The 25,145-nt window shown below is 35.5% G+C and overlaps 3 protein-coding genes across 5 annotated transcripts in view; 1 reads left to right on the top strand and 2 right to left on the bottom strand.

Annotated features, from left to right (window-relative positions):
• LOC127849342 (uncharacterized) overlaps positions 1-25,145 on the bottom strand; it is a 213,431-nt gene that overhangs the window by 82,494 nt on the left and 105,792 nt on the right. The gene's annotated exons all lie outside the window — the stretch shown is intronic.
• The window catches only part of LOC127849350 (type-2 ice-structuring protein-like), a 196,128-nt gene that overhangs the window by 107,864 nt on the left and 63,119 nt on the right, over positions 1-25,145 (top strand). The window lies entirely within an intron of this gene.
• LOC127849351 (uncharacterized) lies at positions 16,932-24,257 on the bottom strand. Its single transcript, XM_052382089.1, has 5 exons — positions 20,338-24,257; positions 20,095-20,147; positions 17,578-17,679; positions 17,398-17,457; positions 16,932-17,233 (listed from the first exon to the last, which is right to left on the bottom strand). The coding sequence occupies exons 1-5, from the start codon at positions 20,425-20,427 to the stop codon at positions 17,140-17,142; spliced, it is 399 nt and encodes a 132-aa protein (XP_052238049.1). The 5' UTR covers positions 20,428-24,257; the 3' UTR covers positions 16,932-17,139.

The following is a 25,145-nucleotide window of genomic DNA, read 5'->3' as shown; positions in this document are numbered from 1 at the left end:
CCCATTTTTTTCGTAACCAAATATTTTTCTTCGTACCCAATTTTTTTGGCATACTTTCTGTACCCAAAATTTTCGTACCCATTTTTAGCTTCACTGGCCAGAGGCCAGCGGGGCTTATGTCATGGTCCTGTGTCCGTCGTGCGTGCGTTCATGCGTCCGTGTGTGCGTTCGTGCGTTAACTTTTCCTTAATACATCTTCTTCTCCTAAACTACTGTCCAATTCTGATGAAATTTCAAAGGAATGTTTCTGTGGTGAACCTCTTTCAAATTTCTTCAAATTATGCCCCTGGGGTCAAATTTGACCCTGCCCCGGGTCACAAAAATGAAAATTTGCTAATATAAGGCCTATTTTGTGAAAACTTTCAAAATTTTCTCGTCCATAATCATTGGGCCTAAGGCTATCAAATTTGGTATGTAGTGACATGTAAAAGCCTTCTTCCAAATTTCTTCAAATTATGCCCCTGGGGTCAAATTTGACCCTTACCCGGGGGTCACAAAATTGAACATATACTTATATAAGGCCTTTTTTGTGAAAACTTTCAAAATCTGCTCGTTAGTGTGTTCAAATTATGCACTTGGGGTCAAGTTTGACCCTGCCCCGAGGGTCACAAAATTGAACATATGCTTATATAAGGCCTTTTGTGGAAAAACTTTCAAAAATCTTCTTGTCCATAACCGTATGGCATAGAGCTACCAAATTTGGTATGTAGTGACATGTAATAGTTCTCTTCTTAGTTTGTTCAAATTATGCCCCTAGGGTCAAATTTGAAACTGCCCCGGGGGTCACAAAATTGAATATATGCTTACAAAGGGCTTATTTTGTGAAAACTTTAAAAATTCTTTTCCATAACCATTGGGTCTAGGTCTACCAAATTTGGTATGTAGTGACATCTTATAGTTCTCTACCAAGTTTGTTAAAATTATTCCCCTGGGGTTAAATTTGACCCTGCCCCGAGGGTCACAAAATTTAACATATAAGGTCTATTTTGTGAAAACTTAAATTTTTTTTTTTAAATCTTCCTGTCCATAAAAATTGGGCCTAAATTTGACCCTGCCCCAGGGGATAAAAAAAAAGGAACATATGCTTATATAAGGCCTATTTTGTGAAAACTTCAAAAATCTTTCTGTCCATACCCATCCAGGCTAGGGCTATCAAATTTGGTATGTAGTAACATCTTATTGTCCTCTTCCAAATTTGTTCAAATTTTATCCCTGGGGTCAAATTTGAACCTACCCGGGGGGGGGTCACAACATTGAACATATGCTTATATATTGCCTATTTTGTGAAAACTTAAAAAAAAAATTGTCCATAACCATTAGGCCTAGGGCTACACAGTTTGGTATGTAGTGACATTGTATAGTCTTCCACTTAGTTTGTTCAAATTATGCCCCAGGAGTCAAATTTGACCCTGCCCTGGGGGCCACAAAATCGATTATAGGCTTATATAGTGCCTATTTTGTGAAAACTTTAAAAATTCTCTTGTCCTCAACCATAAGGCATAGGGCTACCAAATTTGGTATGTAGTGACATCTAACAGTTCTCTAACAAAATAATTCAAATTATGCACCTGGGGTCAAATTTGACCCTGCCCGGGGGGTCACAAAACTGAACATACGCTTATATGGGGCCTATTTTGTGAAAACTTTAAAAATCTTCTTGTCCATAACCATTGGGCCTAGGGCTACCATATTTGGTATGTAGTGACATCTAATAAGTCTCTACCAAATTTGTTCAAATAATGTCTCTGGGGTCAACTTTGACCCTGCCCTGGGGGTCACAAAATTGAATAAACACTTATAAAACGCCTATTTTGTGAAATCTTTAAAAATCTTCTTGTTGAAAACCATTCAGACTATGGCTACCAAATTTGGTATGAAGTAACATCTTATAGTCCTCTACCAAGTGTGTTCAAATTATGCCCTTTGGGTCAAATTTGACCCTGACCCGCGGGTCACAAAATTGAAAATTATATACGCTTATATCTTGCTTATTTTGTGAAAACTTTTGAAATATTCTTGTCCTTAACTCTAGGACCTATGGCAACCATATTTTGTATGCCCCTGGGGTTCAATTTGACCAAGCCCAGGGGGTCACAAAAGTGTACATGTGCTTAAATAGGGCCTATATTAAAGTATTTGCACATGCAGAGAATATTTGTTTCAGCCTTTTTTCAGCAGTGGAGCGATACAGGGCCATCATGGCCCTCTTGTTTTCGTAGCCAAAATGTTCGTACCCACATACACAATTATGTTGATGTAGATAAACTTAAATTGATGCTTTTATATCGATCCTCTTCAAAAGCATCGTCACACCAGTACTGTCAGTACTTTGATTGTTGTTGTATATCGTATCCCTGAAGTTATTGTTGAACTCATGTTTAAAGTTTTATAAATTGATAATATAAACAAGCGTAACCTTATGCTATTGCGTTGTTTTCCCGAATCTATAAATAGCCTCGGATTTTGAATGACCTGTACTACGTCATTAAGACGCAGCAGAAAGTGAAATATTTTAATCATTCATAAACAATCTCTTCCGCGACACGTTTAATGCAATCAATGTTTATTGATTCTTTTCTATATAAGACCCGTTCGTAACTATTCATTTAACATGATATTCACATAATGTTTCGATTTGTGAATGAATATAGTTGGAGAACTCAAACCTCTTGCATAAATTAAACAACTCTTTATCGCGCGGATACGGCGTGTGGCGGGTAGTAAGCTTTCCGTAGATAGCAGCGAACCGACTTGAAATTTTCAGCAACAACATTAGCCGTTCGCTACGCTACGCTACGCGAACAATGAACTGTGATCCTGCATGCATTGACACGTTTTTGAATTATTAAAAAATCTAATTAAACATTTAGTTTTGATGTAAATCAGTTTTTATATGCAAATGTCTATTACACGTGTACATTAAAACAGCATATTTTCTTTATTCAAAAGATTATTTCAAGATTGATGTCTTGTTCGAACTTTTCATAGTGTAGTTAATTGAACATTGTATTGAACTGTATGGAAAGCTATATTTTAAAAGTAACAGCAATACAAAATGCATTATTTCTTCCACAAAAAGACCATATTAGGCCAACTGCTCTTAAATAGGCACTTGTTTGCATATGACACGGTTTTTGATGCACATTAATAACTTTTTATTTAGTGTAAAGAGTGTATAAATGCATTTGAAAATCTGCTTAAAACACACTAAAAAGCACTTAAAGATAATTATTTTCAGGTAAAGTGTATTTGTGAAGATGAAAAATACACTTAAACACATGAAAGTGTATAAATGCTGGAACAATGCAGAAAAATACATGTTTGTCTGTTTAAAGTATGTCCTGTCTGATATTTCAAGCTTATAAAATGCGCATTAAATGCAGAAAAATACTATGCCAATACTGTTCATGTAATTGACATTTAATGCACTATTTTTGTAATAAAATACTGCTATAACTTTTTTTTACAATAATGCCATTTTATACAAATTTTCTTTTAAAAAGTGACACTTAATTGACATGTGTTCTGCTTAGAAAAAGTACATCTGCCACTACTGTTTACTTGTATTTATAAATATTTCCCTTCCAATTCAATTGAAAGATCAAGAAATGACTAGCAGCGTAATGCACCCTGCTCCTTTATCGAGTGAACACAAATAGAACAAATGTATTGATTTCAAATAATTTTACCGCATGTATTTACTTAATCCGATGTAATTCGATGGATTTATGCTTCCATCATTGTAAAATGTAAACACTTGTTCAAAAAGCCAATATGTTCTCTAAAGACCAAGTTAAGACCAAAGCTTTTTGAAACTTTTTGAAAGGTCTCGGCAACGTGAATAAGCGTCCCTGTTATGAATGAACCATTGATGTTGTAATACTAAAGCCTAAATAGTTTTAATAGATGATTTTGTATAACCCACTTAAATGTATTGTCTAATGTCAACGAACGCTGGGAAAACGTTGAATTATTATATAAAGCACTTAACGTCTGTTGATGGATATCACTAACTTCGCTTATGTTGCGTGCGTGATTTAAAGGGGCCTTTTCACGTTTGGGTAAATTAACAAAATTGAAAAAAACTTGTTTCGGATTCGCATATTTTCGTTTTAGTGATGCTATTTGTGAGGAAACAGTAATACTGAACATTTACGATGCTCTTAAATAGCCATTCTATGCATCTTTTGACGATTTAAAAACCTGAAAATTATAAAGCGTTGCAACGAGAAATGAATTAATTATTTGGAGAGTTTTGTTGTTGTCGCTATATTTTGTGAAACTACAAGGATTTCTTATATTGAGTATAAAATACGTTTGTTTTTGTACCTGGAAGGATGGCCGAGTTGTCTAGATCGTGGAGTTTTTTTACGCCAGGACGCCAGTGGACAGTGGTTCGAGCCCTGCTGAGGTTTCCTTTTTTGTTTTTATAAATTCTATTTTTGATTTTTTACTGCAGCTTTTAGATCCAATGTTTACATTTATCAATATAAAGCATTAAATCACAAACTTCACAACATGCAAAAATCGGTGAAAAGGCCCCTTTTAGACGTCTTTCAGGATTGGCTATGAAGAAAGAGCACAGAATACCATCACCAATAGCAAGCAAAAGCACTATGTGATGCAAAGTCAATATTTGTCGACCACTAATGGTGGTAATCGAACCGGAAGCGTCACTCAACGTCCGTTAAACACACCGGAAGTCAATATCGATTAGCACGATGTTCTTCTTTGATCTTCTTCGTACTTCAGAATACAAGCGTATGTTCGCGTTCTGATTAAAACCTGAAAACCTTTCGTATCCCCCTGTAGTTGCACGCCAACCATCCACATAGTTTAAACCTTATACAGTCTTTATTATCCTAAAAAAAAACAAAACTTTTTTTAGCTCACATGAGCAAAATGTGCTCATGTTGAGCTTTTGTGATCGCCTTTTGTCCGTCGTCCGTCGTGCGGCGTCAACATTCGCCGTGTTAACATTGCCCGGTCTTTATGAAACTCGGTCAGAAGCTTTGTCCCAAAAATATCTTAAACGAGTTTGAAAATGGTTCCGGCTGGTTGAAAAACATGGCCACCAGGGAACGTGGAATTTTACCTTAAATGGCTATGGTTAAACCTTGTTAGCCCTCCAGGGGCCCCATTTATTGCCCGATCTCTATGAAACTTGGTCACAAGATTTTTCCTACTTACATCTTTTACGACTTCGAAAATGGTTCCGGTTGTTAAAAAAAACATGGCCGCCAGGGAGGCGGGGCATTTTTCCTTATATGGCTATAGTAAAACCTTGTTAAATCTCTAGTTGATATTTTGGCAAAGTTTAAAAATGAGTTCAGCAACATCTTAAAAGTTGCTGAGAGCAGTTCAGTTCCCTGAAGTCTCATGTGAGCGACCGCGGGCGTCTGGCCCTCTTGTTTAAGAATGCCAAAGCGTCGTATGAATTCAAAATTACAAATGAATTGATAAAAATCATGTCGAGTACCACGATTGTAGCTGAGTGCAGTCTGTTGAATATAACTTACCCGAACTATTGCTTATCGGAACAGTAAAGCCAATCTGTAAAAATATAGGATCCAGCACCAGAACAAAACAGACTATAAACTTTACTTAAACATTACAAGCTTAACGTTTTCAAAAAATGGAATAACAATACACACGGTCTGATAAATGTTAGATTTTACATCATTATTAGAAGTAGTAGTACACATTACTTCTATGAATGTATTTAATTACAGCATCAAGAGTGAAAGCGTCAAGTGTAAAACAACAAACTTATTTTCCGTTCTACAGGTTTTATTTTTACTCGTCAATAGATATGTAGGGGTCGAGGGCACCCCCTTCAAAAACCGTACATCATCAATATATATAATAGATCATTGCAGGCCAAGTGCTAATAACTGTTACCCAAAGATACGGTCATAATTGCTCAAATAGCAATACATGTATACGTATGGAAATATTGATTATACGTCATGCAGTTAGTTCGACCGAACCGAGTAACTAAAGCTCTACTCTAAGCTTATCCGGTATATTATTTAATACAGGCGTCAATCAACTAATTAACTTATTCATAAATGCAAAACAATTTTCTGAACGAAAACTACCTTACTCATAGTTATGAGTAAATTTATTATTCTCTATTCTCAAAATACTATTAAAATCTCATCATCTTTATAACCCATATCATCATTATTATCATTATCATACAAATAATAAACCAAAGACAAAATAGGAGTGAGTGCTTGTATTTGACAGGACTTTCGACATATAAATGCAAAAAACAATTCTTCTGACGCCCGTATGTGTTTTATGTGCAATGGATAAAGACCTCAACGGCACCGCTCAATTGATGAGCCTCGAGACGACTGGAAACGGTGTAACATCTTTGTTCAGGTGTATAAAGAACTGAAACAATACTATTTAAATGCTGTAGGGCATGTAATAATGAATTCTTCACATGCACATGTGTGTCATGTGAAAAAAATGCAAATTTATTCATAAAAATTAGACGTCATGTATATATCTCAAATAACAGAGTTACTGTTTGAATAAACTGATCCCGATCGATGCCCAAAGTGCACGCAGGACGCCCCCAATGCCCATCAATCACGCTAACTTGCTTAAATATTATAAATTAACAATTGTGAAACATTAATTTGTTCAAAGAAGCTGCTTATATCTGCAAGATTCATCCATCACCACCAATCAAGAGAAGTGTACATGACTTCACGTACACCCCATACAATAATCAGTAGTAATAAACGATTCAGGTAAAACCGCGAGCGGGATACGCAACCCTACTGCCAATTTTTTTTTTCTTTTTTTTTTTTCTTCTTTTAATGGCAGGGGGACGTATGAGGACCCATGGCTCGAGACCGGTGTCTAGGTGCCTTCATCACCTCCCGAAACCTCTAATTTTAGAGAAATCTACAAATAAGCAGCTATTATTATACTGTAAACATTAAGTATTATTTAGTAAAAAATGTAATTACAACATTATCAATTTCATTGCGCAAATTAACATAACAAACAAACATCAAAAGCATCCCGCACACACCCCGGACATCAACATAAAAACAAACAAATCACTCAAACCATAAAATCCATAAAGCACCTAAAAAGAATGTAGATAAATCATAAGCATTCCGAGAAATATATAAATGCATATGACGAACAGCTATATTAAACCGACTTCAACATCTAACCAGTCACACCAAAATGAAAATATTAAGTAATCGTACAATAAGAATGTCTTTAAAATTAAACGTTCATTACGAAAGAAAACAAAAAATAATAACACTGAACTTTAAACATACCAATATTTCAATAAATATGCTGGAGGTACTATCTCCAGGAAGTGAGAGTCTCGAAAAACATGACACCCATAACTTATAAAACCTCATTCAAACACAATATTAAGTAAAAAATGAGTCAAAATAATCAAGAAAACTTAGCTGCTTCAGACTTAAATGAAAATACACCCATCGTCTTTCCCAGTAAAGGAATCGGTTTGTGTTAAGATCCCATCTCACATGGACTAAAAACCGAACTGAAAATATACTAAATATAGACTTTATAATTGCAAAATTGTAAACATAAAAGCAATGTAACCAATTATTTAACCATACATTTGCTCATTGAGGGCGGGCGGGCGGGGTTATCACCCTTTCGTTTTCTTGTTCCATAACGTTTGCCTGTCAAATACACCCTCGAATGGCGACTAAATAGATGTGCAAATCATATATACCCCAAAACGAAAAACTCGTGCGCTTTCGCGCTAAAACATGCACACAAAACCCGTGCATTATTCGCGCTAAACCATTACCATAATCTCTTCTAAATAACACGTAATAAACCATACTATACCGTATTTATCAAACCGAGAATAATTTCATGTAAGTGTGCGTTCGATATGTTTATTCAACAAGAGATGTGTTTGTCAGAAACACAATGCCCCCTACTGCGTCACTGTGATATTATATTTATTGTTTTATTATATTTATTTAATATGACTTCCCTTGTAAAATCAAAGCGCCGTAAGCGCTGAAGGCCTGGGGCTAGATTTAGGGTGCTTGGAAAGAAGTGTAGTGACTAAACTGAAGTAAATGTAAACGGATCCACGCTATTTTGCTGCCAGATACAGTGTACATGTATGCTGATGTTATGAAGTTTAAGGTTTAATATGTTACTCTTGCTTAATATGTCTATCTAGTTTTAAACACTTCGACCTTTAAGCTAAGGTCATTCAATGGTCAAGGTCATCATAAAATAGGTCAGTGGGAAGGTCTTGTCCAAAGGGGAGTTATGGACAAAAATAAAGTAAATCCAATCATGAACCACAACGTTATGGTGAATGTTAAGTTATTGGGTGCTTTGACTTTTGAGTTCGAGGGCCAAGGTCATCAAGAAATATGTCCGTGGGAAGGTGTTGATCAAAGAAGAGTTGTGTACAAACATCAAGTGAAAAAATTATTCTGTAGTATGGAAGTTATGGCAAAAGTATAATTTTTCGGACAGACAGTTCAGAAACCATATGCCTGCCTTCGGGGCATAAAAACAATGTATGTATGAAAAAGTTTAAATTAAATATTAGATTTATGGTTGTATTTTACAGACAAACATTTTCAAGAGATGAAGAGGAAGATTCATAAGTAAGGCTAGGTTTCTTTAACTGAAGTGTTAATCGGATGTCAAGCTTCTCATTTAAACTCTGGACAAGCAGTATCAAGTGTTGACAAGAGCACTGCCAACGGGTGCAGGACGCTGGAATACAAGTGCTTGACATAGACTAAGTTTCAAATCCAAAAAGAGGAATAGTTTCCTCATGTCAATAGAAGTAGGTCATCACATAATCATTCTACAAGAGTGTTGAATTTCAAGTTGAAAGCTTTTAATGATTGAGAAATTGAAGTCGGAAAAGAGGAATAACTCTTACAAAATGGTGAATAGTTGTCTTCTGTTGTCAGTAGATGAAGGTGTTGATATTCTACAAGTGCATAGACTTCGAAGTTGAAAGCTTCGATAGTGTTTGAGAAATTGTAAGTCGGTAATTACTAGTAAAATATGAAGGATAAAGTTATGTGCTTTTGTAAGAAGTGGCATGTCATCATATTATATAAGTATGCAGACAGTCAAGTTGAAAGGTTGGATAATGTTTGAGAAAATTAATTTTTTGTTGAGAATTTGCCAATATTTCTATGTACTAAGTCAAAACAAGGGCAGCTAATTCCATAAATATAGGTCACATGGTAACCAGCCTTGTCAGTATGGACTTAACAGGCGAAATTGAGCAAGTATTGTAAGTTTGAAGAGGATATCTTTGATAGTCTTTGCGGAAATTGACATTTACAGACAACTAAACAAACGCGAACGCCGACTACCTGGCTATGACAATAGCTCTTGTTTTGTTCTAAAAGTCGAGCTAAAAAGGGAGATATTAATTAAGTTATGTGTGACTGGTAGACTATTTTCAGTCAATATAATGACAATGATGGCATTTTGAAAGGAACGTGCTAATGATAATGACATGTTTGAAAATGGTTTTGAGATCAATCTGAAGGCAGGGCAAAGTTACCAATACCATCGTAATAAATGAACAAGTACTTAGTGCTGAGATCAATTTAATGAACACAATGTATCAACAACCTGTAAAACATTGAAGGTAATTGTTTTTAACATCAAAGCTTAATATAACTTGACATAATGAACTATTAACTAATAATCTAGCTCTACAAAATGATTTTAAAATGTTTGGAACAAGAATGGTATCATGCAATTCTCGTCCTTTTGTGTGAGTATTAACATATGTACTGTAAATGTACAAGGGCTAAATAACAAAGACAAATGCACTAAAAGTTTCAAATGGTTAGACAAAAAAAAGTAATATATGTCTTTTTTATACAGGAAAGTCACCTAAAACATACCTTAGCAAAAACATTGAAAAGTGGTTGGGACGGAGATATTTATCTTAACCGACAACATACAAATAAACAAGGCATCGCTTGTCTGAGTAAAAGTCATACAGGAATAACAGTGGATTACTTAAACGAAATAATGATTGGCAGACAAGGAAGTATAAATATAAAAATACACGAAACACAATTAACATTAATGAACGTTTACGGTCCGAACATAGATGAATCCAAATGTTATAATAAATAACCAAGATAAGAACATTATAGTCCGAGAGGATTTCAATAATGTTCTTAACCCATTATTAGAGATAAAAGAAATGGAAATCTTTATACTCACTCCAAAAAAAGGAACATTTTGAATAACATAATTGAAAACTACAATTTGATAGACATAAGGCATACAGTTAATCATAATGAAAGAAAATTCACCTGGCACTCAAGCATATTTTGGAGATAAGATTTTTTTTTAAATATGCTAGTCTATTTGCAACATTATCGACACATCATGCAACATAAAACCAGGATTTATGACTGATCACTCGATAGTTGAACTTTAACTGCATGAAATACAACCTGAAAGAGGCCCAAGGTACTTTAAAAGTAAATAATAGCTTCTGAAAAGATACACAATATCAAAAACAAATATAACAGGTAATAACCAATACAGTTGAAGATAACAAAGATGCAAATCCAAACACCTTATGGAAAATAATTAAAGGCAAGATACTTAACACAACAATAAGATGCACGTCGTTTAAAACAAGAGGGTCGTTAGGCCCTAAGGCGCTCACCTGAGAGCAAAAGGAACTAGACTATTCTGGACAAATGCAAGCTGATTCATGAAAATTAGACCCAAAAAGTGACTTTCAACATGTTTTTTTTATTTGACCTAGTGACCTAGTTTTTAAGCTCATATGACCCAGTTTCAATCTTCGCTAAGATTTCATTGGGACAAAATAATGTTTTGACCAAGTTTCATGTAGATTGGCCAATAAATGAGGCGAATATAGCGTCAACAAGTTTTCACTAAAGCCATATAAGGACAACTGCCCCTCCCCACCCGGCGGCAATATTTTTCAATGAATCATGACCATTTTCAAACTCAGCTGAGCTATTGTTAGAACAAATGTTCTGATCAAGTTTCATAAAGATTGGATAATAATTGTGACTTCTAGTATTAACATTACTAAATAGCCATATAAGGAAAAATACCACGCCCCCTTGCGGCCATGTTTATAAACGGACCTCAATCATTTTCGATCTGAGCCCAGATATCATTAGTACAAATATTCTGACCAAGTTTCATAGGCATTGGACCACAAATGTGACTTCTAGCATTATAACAAGGATTTACTATAGCCATGTAAGGAAAACTGGCCCGCCCCCTGGCAGCCATGTTTTTCAACAGACCAGAACCATTTTCAAACTCATCCGAGATATGGTCTGAAGAAATGTTCTGACTAAGTTTCATGAAGATTGGACTAAAAATGTGACTTCTAGAGTGTTAACAAGGTTTTACTGTAGCCATTTAAGGAAAAACTGCCACGCCACCTGGCAGCCATGTTTTTCAACCAACCAGAACCATATTTGAACTCGTCCAAGATATCATTAGAACAAATGTTCTGACTAAGTTTTATGAAGATTGGACAATAAATTTGACTTCTACAGTGTGAACAAGTTTTACTATAGCCATAATAGGAAAACTGCCCCGCCCCCTGGCGGCCATGTTTTTCTTCCAACCGGAACCATTTTTGAACTTGTCAAAGATTTTATTGGGACACATGTTCCGACCAAGTTTCATGATGATTGGACAAAAATGTAACTTCTAGAGTCTTAACAAGGTTTTACAATAGCCATATTAGGAAAACTGCCACGCCCCCTGGCACCCAGGTTTTTCAACAACAAGAAGCATTTTCGAATCGAACTCGTCCAAGATATTAATGGGACACATGTTCTGACCAAGTTTCATGAAGATTGGACAATAAATGTGACCTCTAAAGTGTTAACAAGGTAAATGTTGACGCTGCACGACAGACAACGTACAAAAGGCGATCACAAAAGCTCACCATGAGCACGTTGTGCTCAGGTAAGCTAAAAAAAAGAAACACACAAACTTGAAAATGAAGCCATAAAAGTCATTGAAGCTCTTGAAAAACAGATGCATAAAAGAAACACAAATTATACCACCTCCATTGAAGAAGGAAATTTTTACAAAAAAAATTATAATAGAAGGAATTTATTACACACACTTCAATGGCATAATACTTCGAGCACGGGCACATCATGTTGAACACAATAAAAACAATACAAAATACTGTGCAAACATTTTAAAACGTAGAAGCAAACACATAACTATACACAGACTAGTAGTTAATGGCAAAGACATAACATATAAAAGTCAAATAATAGAAGAAGCCTATTTTTCGAAACACTGTAAACGAAAGAATGTCGAAAATAACAACCCTTGTAAAATAACACATCATGCTTTAAAGGAAGAGGAATAACAAGTATGTGAAGGATTACAAACTGAATATGAATATTGTGCAAATAATAGAACAAGCCTATTTTTTGAAACACTATAAACGAAAGAATGTCGAAAATAACACCCTCTGTAAAAAAACACATCATGCTTTAAATGAAGAGGAAAAAGAAGTATGTGACGGATTACTAACTGAATATGAATGTGGACTAGCTCTTATAGAAATGCAAAATAACAAAAGTTCGGGATCTGATAGCATCACTAACAAGTGTTATAAAATATTTTGGAACGATATTCAAACACATTTAACTAATTCACTAAATTATTAATTCATTTAACAATGGAGGTCTTACCACGCGGAAAGCAAAGTTTTAATGATAATGAAATGTTTAAAAAATGGTATCGAGATCAATTTAAATGAAGGCAGGGCATCGTTACCAATACCATTGTTATAAATGAACAAGTACGTAGATCAATTTAATGAACAGAATGTATAAAAAACCTGTAGGACATGAAAGGTTATTGTTTTTAACGTCAAATTGTAATATAATTTTGCATAATTTAGTATTAACAAATAATCTAGCTCTACAAAATGATTTTAAAATGTTAGAAACAAGAAAAGTGGCATGTATTTCTCCTCCTTTTGTATGAATATTAACATATGTACTCTAATTGTAAAAGGGCTAAATAACAAAGACAAACACACTTAAATTTTCAAATGGTTAGACGAAAAAAAGTCTTTTACAGGAAAATCACATCACACGTACCTTCGCAAAAACATTGAAAAGTGCATGGGACGGAGATATTTATCTTAGCGGACAACATACAAATAAACAAGGCATCACTTTACTGATCAAAAATAATACACGAATAACAGTGGATAACTTGAAAGAAATAATGATTGGCAGACAAGCAAGAATAGATATAACAAGCAAATTCGTTGAATTGATATCCCCCGCCAATATGCTGCACCAACTCAAAATCGAACCTAGTGGCATTTGGTCCCGCGATAAAATTGCCTGTGTAGGTGTGTGAATCATTTCAGAATCATTTCAGAATTTAATAGCTATTGCGTGCCTTTTATCAGCGAATAATTGCTGGTACATTTCAATCATGTACTCGATGACAATTTGTTGGTTCATTTTAATTGTGAGTGCAGCAACTCGAAATCGAACCTATGGGTATTTGGTCCCGCGATAAAATTAATTGCGTAGGAGTGTGAGTCATTTCAGCGTTGGATTGTTATTGCATGCCTATTATCAGCGAATGTTCAAGCTTTAAATATAAACTGTTTTTGTTTTAACATAGAGCGGTCAATAGTTTCACTAAAAACGGATTAGGAAATTTTATCCTGTACGTTTCAATCATGCACTCAATGGAAATTCGTTGGTTCATTTCAATCGTGGATGTAGCAACTCAAAATCGAGCCTAGTGGCATTTGGTCCCGAGATTATATTGACTGTGTAAGAGTATGAATATTGCAACTGAGCAGCGAGTATTTGTGTTATAACCAAAGCCGGGACTTGCACCCAGATTTCTTCTCCCTCGAAGAAGGAAAAGCGTTCTGCGTTGAACTACTGTGGTTGTGTTAACACGTTTCATACAAGCTACATGATCAAGAGGTGTCACTCAACGTTTTATACGGGCTTGTGACCGTTCTTTTCACAGCAAAATGAAAAGAGCCGCTTTACCACCTTGCAATATGCAATACGGACTAGCATACTAGCAAACAATATAGCCTTTACTTTTGCCATGCATTAACGAAGAAACATTGGCCTTTCGGCGATGGCTAAACCTCAGAAATCCCATTTAAATAGATATTTTTTTCACATCTTGCAGAAATGTTCTGTTGCATAATTTCTCAAAAATATCCTAAATTAAATAATATACAATAACATGTGGACATCTGTTCCAGTATCTTGCAAGACGAATAACTATTAGTGGAGCTGTAACATAGCACAACCTTAGATATGCTACTGCCTTCCAACTGTGTTATTTTACCAAATATGTTAGATTGATCAGACACGACAGATTTTCATACCAACTACACGTGAACAAAACACGTTCGTATCAAACTGCAAAATTGCATTGTAGTGTTTGCAGACCACCTGCTGCTGAGAATTGTCTTCTACTATACAATACATACCAATCATGACTACATCTCACGACCAAATCAACAACGCAAGCTAGCGACAACCTCATCTGTGGTGCTAACATAGAGATATATTATAGCGTATGTTTAACCCGTTTTTGTCGTGATACGAATTCGCATGTGCCCGTTGAGAGCATGTGTTTGTGCCTACTGATTTGAAACATCAACACCTTTACTATACATTGCTACACACCAATCTCGACTACATTTCACAATCAAAACAAACATACAAGCTAGCTAGCGACAAGCTAAAACGTTTTAGCAGCGTTGAAGCGACACTGCTTTCCAAAATATTCAAGCAGGTGTATGAATGTGCTTACAGGTCTGTAACATTGATGCTACTATACTATATATTACATCTCACAACCAAATCATAGCGTTGAAGCGATACTGCTTTTCAAAATATTCAAGCAGTTGTGTAACTTACTGGCGTTTCAAAATGAGAACATTCGAGTTGTTGAGATTCAAATACGGTTGTAGACTGTAGTGGAGCGAAAGGTTTTTAATTGGAATTAGCTAGCAATTCTGAGAATGTCATGAAAGTCGCTCAAATCGATGTATATATCATTTTTTCATCATCAACTCATCAACTTTCTATCAACTCAAATAGAAATAATCACTTAACGTTATGTGTATTGTGTTTTTGTTCGTATTTTCTACATGCGAAATATGAAGCCTAAATACTGATAAATGTTTATTTTGATGTTTCTCATTGAAAGACAAGCTATACCTATCGTCGTGCAAAATGTGTATGCAGTTAAAAGCGAGTAACTGCTTTGAGTTTACGAGTCGCCTTATGTAAGTCTCAACACGAGTAGTTCGTTAGGCGCAATTAATGTTCAACGCAACATTGAGTAGCATAGTTTGTGTCCATATGGCAAATATCTAATAACGTTGAGAGTCATTCATATACTTTTATTTATCATGTTCCCTCAAATAAAAGTTTGAAAGTTTTTTGCTTTGTACGATTGAAAGCTAGTGGTGTCACTCGGCGTTTTCACGGACTTGTGACCGTTCCTCTTGTCTGAGTACAAGAGAAGTCGCCTTCCCACCCCAGCCCTAGCAGACTTTGTGCATTAAAGCACTTAATAGAAATGTTATTGCTCGGTCATCGGTCAGGTTCGGTCAACGCGTGCCTGCGTTTCTGAGACAGCCAGATTAAGATATTTCGTGTCACCGTACGAAAATACCATGGTGTCGCATAGCAAAGCACAGGCATGTCACCATGCGTGCCTACCACCCTTCCAACAGCGCAACAATGTGGTGTTGAAAGGATTCCCAGATAGTGTCGAAAGTATTGACGGTCATAACGGGGACGAGTTGCTTTATAGCGCCTCATTTCGTATTGACTTGCAACCCCGCCCTAGACCGCTACACAGCTAAATGGGCAGGACTCCATCTGACTATCAATCTCAGCGGTCATAGTTTTGAAAAGCGTCTGCTTGTTAATTGTTGGTATTTTGGTACTTGGAATCTCTTGTGCCCAAGTAGACTTAAAATTTGGTTTTATAGATCATGCAATCATTAACTGGTTGGTAGCCTTATCAAATGCCATCGCGTCCTCGGACTCGCATACGCATCGACCCACGTCAGGTTCTAAAGCTTGCGGGCAATAATGAGTGTCCCTCGCGATAGATTGAGGAGCCTTGCCAGAGTATAACGACAGCATGGATAACACATGTTAGAACCGAAAACCGAGGCGTTTCCCCTCAAGTGCTATCGGTTCGCTTCGCAACTTGTGGAGTCGGTCTATTGACACCTACATACCTCGGTCGCCCATACTCAGTTAATTAACCGCTGTTGTCTTTCTGCTTGCCAAATAGCAGTCAACGACAACCTTACATTGATCTAGCCAGATTGGAAACTACGAGCGAAAACTAACTCGCCCAAGCGAGTGACCCGCTCCCGATTCGAGCAAAACCTCACCTAAGCACTATCGACCCAAAAAACGCCAGTAACACTGCTCCGTTACTAGGGAGCCTTGCTAGTCAACACAAGTAATTTGCAATCCTGGCTAGAGCAATGAGTATATTCGGACTGGTGTACCACCATGTGATTGTCTGCGTCTAAATTGTTGGTATTTGATACTTAGAGTCTCTTGTGCCAAAGTAGAGACTGAATATTTGTTTTATAAATCAAGCAATCATTTACTGGTTGGTAGTTCTAACAGTGCGTCAAAATAAGCACTGTGAAAACATTTTAGCACCGAAATACCGAGGTGTTTACCCCCAAGTGCTATCAGTGCGCTTCACACTTGTGGAGTCTTAAACCCCTCGGCCGCCCAAACACAGTTAATGACTGTTAATGTTTATTTTTTGTTTGATTTTGGTATTGCATAGTTTAAACACAAACACATACATCAATACATCAATATTGCTGGCCAGCACAATAAAACAACAATCTCCTTTATTTTTCATGTAAAAACATAAACATAAACATACACACTGTCAACACTTGCCACTTGCAACACCGAGTTCGTTTCAGTGCAGAATGTACACATTTTTCGATCGACACACATTCGCAATGTTACATGGATTCACAAAGTTACATGGATTCACAAAGTTGCACTGATGTCCATACACGGGCCAATGTTCAAGTTATCGGTGCGATGGACCCACGGTTTTGTCGCAGCTATACGCCACACGTATGTATTGACTACTCGGTGTCCACATCAAGGTTTGGATATTGGCACTGAAAATAGAAAAGCAAATTGTGTTAAACAGTAAACGATGAAAGTAAACAGCCTGAAATGATAAAAACATGCATGTGTAATATACCATGTATCAAATAAAATAGTAAACACAAACTGCTAAAGAAAAACACACAACTCTACCAACTGTTTAACTGATACTTACTTTTTTGTTTTGTGTTGCATGTTCAGGCGCCTTTCTGTCACTGCTCGTCTAGCAGTACAGCTGAAATGAAATAAAAAGCATGATCAGAAACTTTCATTGTAATTGTACAACTTACAATTTATGTGCACAATTTTGCATTTAAGTATAACATACAGTAAAACAATTTCAACTAATACTCACTTTTTTGTTGTGTTGTTTCCACAAAGGCGCCTTGTTGTCACTGCTCGCCTGGTAGTAAACCTGACACGTCTAGTAGTAGAGAACACTCGTCCAGCAGTAAAGCTGAAATGAAATCGAAAGCATGATCAGAAACTTTTGAATGTGTTTGTACAACTTACAATTTATAAACACAATATTGAACTGTAACAGTAAACATGAAACAGATAACAATTTTACTTACCTATGTTGTCTTCGCTGAAATACAAAAGTCATGTTCATAGCAATCATAGCATATTAACACACAATGAATACAACTCAAAACTTTTAGTAAGAAACTCAGTACTTACTTTGTATTTTGTATCCAATCCCTCTGCGGACAATCTTCTTCAGTCCACAATCGAGCTGAAATCAAGACTCAATGCATACATGTAAATTTTGCCAAATAACAAACAGAACTGTGAACCAAAACTTGAACTAAACAAAACTAACTTTTCAACTGTAATGGTACTCACCTCTGGCAACTGAAATCATACAGACATTTTGCATAGCACAATACATTTTTAGTTTTAAGATAAGAATGATTTATGAACATTTTACTTACACAAAGCATAAATATGAAAAACATGCTATGATGAAAAAAACAATATGTATACAAAATTATACATAAAGAAACACAATCTACTTACCATTGCTGACCCGAAATTGAGAAAAGCACATTTTGTATAGCACAACAATCATATTCAGTTTTTACATAAATGAAGTGTACTTACATCTGCCCAACTGAAATGAAAAAGAGCATAGCAGAACAAAAGTCATCAAATATATTTCAACATGCAATTTAAAGAAGCAAATTGTACTTACCATCAGGCAACTGAACTGATAAAAACACATTTTGTATAGCAGAATACAAGTCATCAAAACAGTTCAATATGAAAATTAAAGAAAGTTTGTGTACTTACCACAGCCATACTGAAATGAAAAAGAAACACATTTTACAATGCAAAATACAGGTCATCAAAACAGTTCAATATGAAAGGCAATTGTACTTACCACAGCCATACTGAAATGAAAAAGAAACACATTTTACAATGCAGAATACAGGTCATCAAAACAATTCACTATGAAATTATAGAAAGTTAGCGTACTTACCAACAGGCTACTGAAATAAAAAAAAGACATTTTGCATAGCAGGATACAAGTCATCAAAACAGTTCAATGTGAAAATTAAAGAAAGTTTGTGTACTTACCACAGCCATACTGAAATGAAAAATATATATTAAGCATTGCATAGCAGGATACAAGTTATCAAAGCAGTTCAATATTAAATTATAGAAAGTTAGTGTACTTACCACAGCCATACTGAAATAAAAAACAACATTTAGCAATGCATAATAATCAAGACTTACCTAGCTGATCTTAAATCATTCTCTGTTTCTCAACTTCTCACTTGTCAAAAAGTCTGCTCTGTAACGACCCACCACTCAAATCTGAAAAATAGTTAAGCAGAACAAAGCACAACACAAACCAAAAGAGTAGTTCACTTACCTCATATTTTGTGCAGAGTTTTAACAGCCAATTTTCTTCTTGAAACCTGTATTCGTCTTTTTTTTGACCCACTGTGGAACAGTCACAGCAATGTAAGTCTGAAACATAGAAGGGCATAACAACACAACATACAAACCAGTATATTTGTTTCGACTTACCTTGTGGCTACAGTCAAGACACAGCTGCTGAATTTCTTTTCTGTCACAAGCTGTCAAAACATCTCTGCAATGTTAACCTGAAACATAGTAAGAAAGAGAAACATTTTGTATACAACATAGTAAACACTTACCTTGTTTAAAGAGCTGAGTTGCAGCAGTGATTCTTTATTGAAATCTTCTTCTTTTCCCTCACTGCATGAGAGACCTAAAAAATAGCATGCAAAGCAAGACACTGTTTGTATGTCTACTCTGAAACAGAGCAAAATAAAGCATACATGGTACTTATAAAACAAACACATTGTTCCACTTACCCTTCTTCAACAGTTTAGTCACAGCAGTTGATATCCTTATTCACTGTTGAGGCTACTATGAGACCTTTTCTGCAATGCTCAGCTCCGTTCGACTGTCAAATATTCAGGTCATGTCATATCTGAAACGAACTAAATCAAAACATGCATAGTACACAATCATTGATAAAATCTTAAAACAATTGTATGCTTCATAGCTTTGTGTTGTGTTTTTTTTACTATACATATCACAGACAACTGGCGACCACAAAAGAGTACATACATTTTTTGTATTACTCAAACATTGCTGTATTAAGCTCACACTCATATCAACAAAAGCATTTCGATACACAAAGTAAGTGTTCACCATCATAGTACATCATCAGTTAGTTCGACATCCCACGTTTGCTCAGGTGTAAGTACTGGCTAGCATTTACCCTTTTCAGTTAACCGTCACACATCAGCATTTCTAAACACAAGTACTGATAGATTCTACCATTGCTATTATCTTTCACATAGACTTCTAAATATCAAATACTTGTACTCACGGTTTGGGAGCTCCCTCCAAGAAACACATCTGTACTGCTCGACATCTGGCCCTCTACTGAAACAAAATATTTTGAAACACACATGCATGTAAAACGTTTTTAAACAAAAACCAACACAGAACCAAGCTGCAGCAGCTATTCTGTCTTAAAATTGTTTTATCCATAGCTACATGGAAAACCTGAAAAATAGCATAACATCACATTATAGCAGAACAAATAAAAAAAACAACTTGGTCAACTTACCTTGCTTTTGTAAAGATGTGTCACAGAGGTGGAAATCTTCTTCCATGTGTAAACCAGTGACTCGAATCTGCAACAAAGTAAAGAACACATTGTACACCTCAAATCAATGACTTAAAACTTACCCAACTTCTTGAATTGTGGTTTAGCAGTTGAAATCGTTTTTACTCGTGTCCCTTCTATTGACACCCAGTAGGAAACCATCTCTGCATGTGCAATCTGAAACATAGCAATACACACATGGTACAAATCAAACTACCACAATTGTTACACTTACCCTATTTGAACGTTCTATTCACATCACAACAATGTTTCTCTTCTTGAATCATCTTCGTTGTTGACTGCAAGTACATCTGAAACATAGAAGCATGCACAAAACATACCATATAAAAACTATTTTGTACTCACCATATGTTTGCTTTTCTGTTCATGCCAGCTTCCAAACCCATCACTGCCAACAGCATCTTTTTTCTGTTCATGTCAGCTTTCAATCCTTCACTGCCAAACGTATCTGAAAAATAGTACAACAGAAACAAACAAGCATAACATATCATTAGGACAGTTTTACACAACAGATATGAGAGCTCTTACAGCTACGTCTGTTCTGCTCAACTGTCCAAATGCAACTGACAGTACTTCACTGACAGTATATTTTTTTAAATAATTCACTAACATTGAGTCATTCTAACCTTACCTTCAAGGCTTGTTGATAAGCTTCAAAATCAAGACTGCATGGCTCCACTTTCACTCAACTGTCAAATCATCACTGCATAAGCACTCCTGGAATGTATTATAGCAAAACATGCATAGAACAAACATTCAGTACTTACCTTTTACTTTATCACTGCCCTGTGCTCAACTCCAGTCATCATGACATCTCTGTTTAAAAGTCTGAAACATAGGAAAACATGCAATGCAAATTAAACATAGTTACTTACCTTCTAGCATATTGTTGGAGCTCCAACAAAATCATGACTGTTCACTTCAGCTGCCAGACTTGAACTGCCAGCACACATCTGAAAATCTGAACAAAGCATTCATGTTCCATACTGTACTAGCCGTATGATTTTGAGTTACTGACATACTTATCATCCAAAAAAAGAGTACATGAAAATCTAGCAAAAAATAGGTTTTCATCTGTTCACGAGTTATACTCTGAAAGAAACCATGATGATGACAAAACTCACTTTATCTCTTCTTTTGTCAAAACACAAGTGTTCATTGTGAAATTTAACAAACTTACCTTTTCGTTTCCCAGCTCTGTTCAAATGTCAGGTCTACATTTCATGTCAAATCTGAAAAAGATCTACATCGAAAAATGCATAGCACACAATCTGTGTTAAAACAGTAACTGTTTGTTGTATTCAAAGCTCCGTGTATTTTTCACTTTACACATCACAGACAACTGGCGACCACAAACGTAGAAACATTTCTGTACTACTCAAAACATTGCTGTATGAACGCCAACCGACATATTTTTGTTATAGACTTATAGTCCCTAAAACTGTTCAAAAAGAATCAAAAGCAGTTTTCAGTCATAATCTTTTATTGAATTCTATACATAGGCAATACAATCTACAGTACTCACCACAGCCCACTGAAATTAAACATCATGAAATATACATGTTAAGCAATACATTTATCATATTATAGTGCATATCAACAAATGCAATTCAATAAATTTTATGCATTCAGTAAGTGTTCACCATCATGTTACATCATCAGTTCGATTAGCATCACCACAATACATCAACTCATACTACTGGTTAGCATTGAGCTCATGCTATAGCTATCATACATCAGCATTCATAGACACTAAAAATCAAGTAATATCTACAGTACTCACCACAGCACACTGGAACAAAATAGAAATGTTAACAGCATGCAAATACAAGTAAAGCAATATCATATTTAGTACATATAAGAAAAGTATGTCAATACACCATCATATTACACCATCAGTTCGTTTCACATTCCCACGGTAGCTCAACTCTTAGTACTGGCTAGCATTTAGCCTTTTCAATAAACATTCAGCATTTCTAGACACAAGCACTGATTAATTCTACCCATCATATCATCATTCACATCATTCCATACTAAGTGTACAATAATAGTTTTCATTAAGCATCGTTAACTAAAAACCACACATACAAGTTAAATCTGCAATACTCACCACAGCATACTGAAATAAAATAGAAATGTTAACGACATGCAAATACAAGTAAAGCAATATCATATTTAGTACATATAAGCACATGCATTTTCATGAAATATGTTTCCAATGTTTTTACATCATCGGTTCGTTTCCCAAAGTAGCTCAGTAAATATTTTGTAACACCATCATCTCTCATCACACCATATTATCGACACTGTATAAGTACTGAGTAATTTATACCCAACGCATTTCACTTCTCTATCAGTACAACAACTCAACAATAATACGCCAGCCGCTTAAAATCATCATAAATCATCATACACAGTGAGACACGTCAACAGTCAAACACAAAAGTTTGTACTCACGTTTTCGTAGACACCAGCTTCAAAGACACATCTGATCACTCCGACGTCCAGAGTTCAAGTGAAGTCAATCGCTTGACACCCCAACACAAATTTAATTGCACACAACTCAAGTCAAAGTCAAGTTGTTATCTCATGACAATAACCTAACACTACAGTCCACCAGTCATTCAATAACCCGAGTACCAAGTCGCTATTCTATAACGCGAAGTCAAGTCAGTTAAACTCAAAACTTTTCATCGATACTGTAGTCAGAGCTCACGAAAGTACGTTCATATTCGTTAACGTTCAAAAGTCAACTGAGACATAGTCATCATAAAAAAAAATCATGTCAAATTTTTTTCAGAGATCACAAAATTAACGTCTGTCTTTGTCAAAGTCTATTGGTCAACTGAGCGTTTTTTTGCCCGCGCAGTTCAATTTATATACTGAGCGCGACGTCGAGAGCACAAAAAATACGTCTTATCTCTTCAACGACCAAACCAAGAATGACAGAAAATCGTATACTTCATGATTTGAGTTCACACAATTTATGTACATGAACGCTGTTTTATTGAACAGTTAATGTCGTGCTTGCTATATAATGTTAGTTTACGAAATACCAAGCACAGTGTCTTGCAAAGCCGAATTAAATGTCTTCTGGAAATACCACATGTTTAAATACCACATGTTTAAATACCACATGTTCAAATACCAAATGTTTAAATACCACATGTTTAAATGCCACATGTTTGAATACCACATGTTTAAATACCATATGTTCAAATACCACATGTTTAAATGCCACATGTTTAAATGCCACATGTTTAAATACCACATGTTTAAATACCATATGTTCAAATACCACATGTTTAGTCATGCTCGCGCACTGCATGCGGTCGGTATTTGGCACTGCATCTCTTTCTGTGACATTTTTATGTGCAATGAACATGTTTAACTCAACATATCATGAGGAAGGATGCATTCGGGAATGTGCATCCCTTCTCATCAAGATTGAAACGTCATTGATCACATGGTGGGCTCTCTAACCAAAGCGTGACAGTGCGACTATTTTTTCATGACCATACAAGCCGAAATATTCACAGATTGAATGGTCATAAAAATTGATAAGCATGAGTCCATCAAATCCATCCAGTATTTCCAGTATTTCTTTTAGTTTTGATATACAGCAAATCCATTGCCTTTTGTGCTTTAGTGTATAGTTTTGGGCAGATGCTCACATTAAACATGAACCCATAATAGAAATAGAAAAATATCTAGTCAAAGTTACTAACCTACAGTAGCATTGTGAAATAATCCTAAATCATATAAAATATGTGAGTAATCCATCAAAAATATTCACTATAAGTAGTGTACATTTAACTCCGGCATAAAAATATCCCCGTTATACCCGTTTATTTCTACATAGCCAGAACAATTCAGGGTTCTAAGAATTTTGAAAATTAAATTGTTTATATGACGTAGTTTTTGACGAAAGCAACTCGATAGTATTTTGCGCTGGCATTGTTAAAGGGACAACCTCGATTTTCTTGTTTCAACTATGTTTTGCGAGTATAGTATTGATATAACGAATAAATAGAAAATAAATATCCAACATCATATATCAAAATGTTCAGCACAATAGCGCCTACAAAGTGATATACAAATATTTTGGTTATCTGTACAATTGTTCATACAACTTGGAAATATCATGAAAATTTGCGTTTATATCAAAATATCGTAACTCGCGCATTCGATTTTGTATAAACCCATAGTATCAGTGTGTGCGCATAGAAATTTCTGTTAATCTGATGAAAATTTTATTGAATTCGGACACCGGGTTCTAAAGATATCCGACTTAAATCAGTCGCGAGAAATACAATTTTCTATCATCGATATGTAAACGTCCCTTTAAGTTGTAGGATGATATTTATTCAAATGACGTGAATATGCACTAAGAACGAAGGGTCAAATTTACGATTTTCAACAAATGTGTGTTTGTTGTGATATGGTTTTCTGTCCTTATAACTGCAGCGTTTTACAAAAACATCAAGTATGTTACACCAAAATGCGCAGAAATGAATTCCCCATCGCATGATACAAATATCTCAGTACCATATTGCGGAATGAAAATCTTTTCTTCATACCAACCCAAGTTTGGTCAATAAACAGAAGTTTTGACATATACTCGTTGATGAAATACAAAAATGCTTTAACACACATTGTTCCTATATATTTGCTAGTTATGGTAGTGAAAATTTCATCGAAATGTATTCACGCGTTATCGAGAAAGTTAAGTTAAACCTCTTCCAAAC

Source organism: Dreissena polymorpha, chromosome 10, assembly GCF_020536995.1.
Source record: "Dreissena polymorpha isolate Duluth1 chromosome 10, UMN_Dpol_1.0, whole genome shotgun sequence".
NCBI lineage: Eukaryota > Metazoa > Mollusca > Bivalvia > Myida > Dreissenidae > Dreissena > Dreissena polymorpha.
The sequence above is the reverse complement of the archived record's forward strand: the minus strand, read 5'-3'. Positions and strand labels throughout refer to the sequence as shown.

Bases quoted from the DNA above. Each gene is read 5' to 3' on its own strand.
- LOC127849351 (XM_052382089.1), bottom strand. From the start codon at position 20,427: ATGTGTTCTTTACTTTGTTGCAGATTCGAGTCACTGGTTTACACATGG. The intron at 17,458-17,577 runs GTGAGTATTAGT...ATTTCATTTCAG, and splicing joins GGAAACAACACAACAAAAAA to CTGTACTGCTAGACGAGCAG. The intron at 17,234-17,397 runs GTAAGTATCAGT...TTCTATTTTCAG, and splicing joins ATGCAACACAAAACAAAAAA to TGCCAATATCCAAACCTTGA.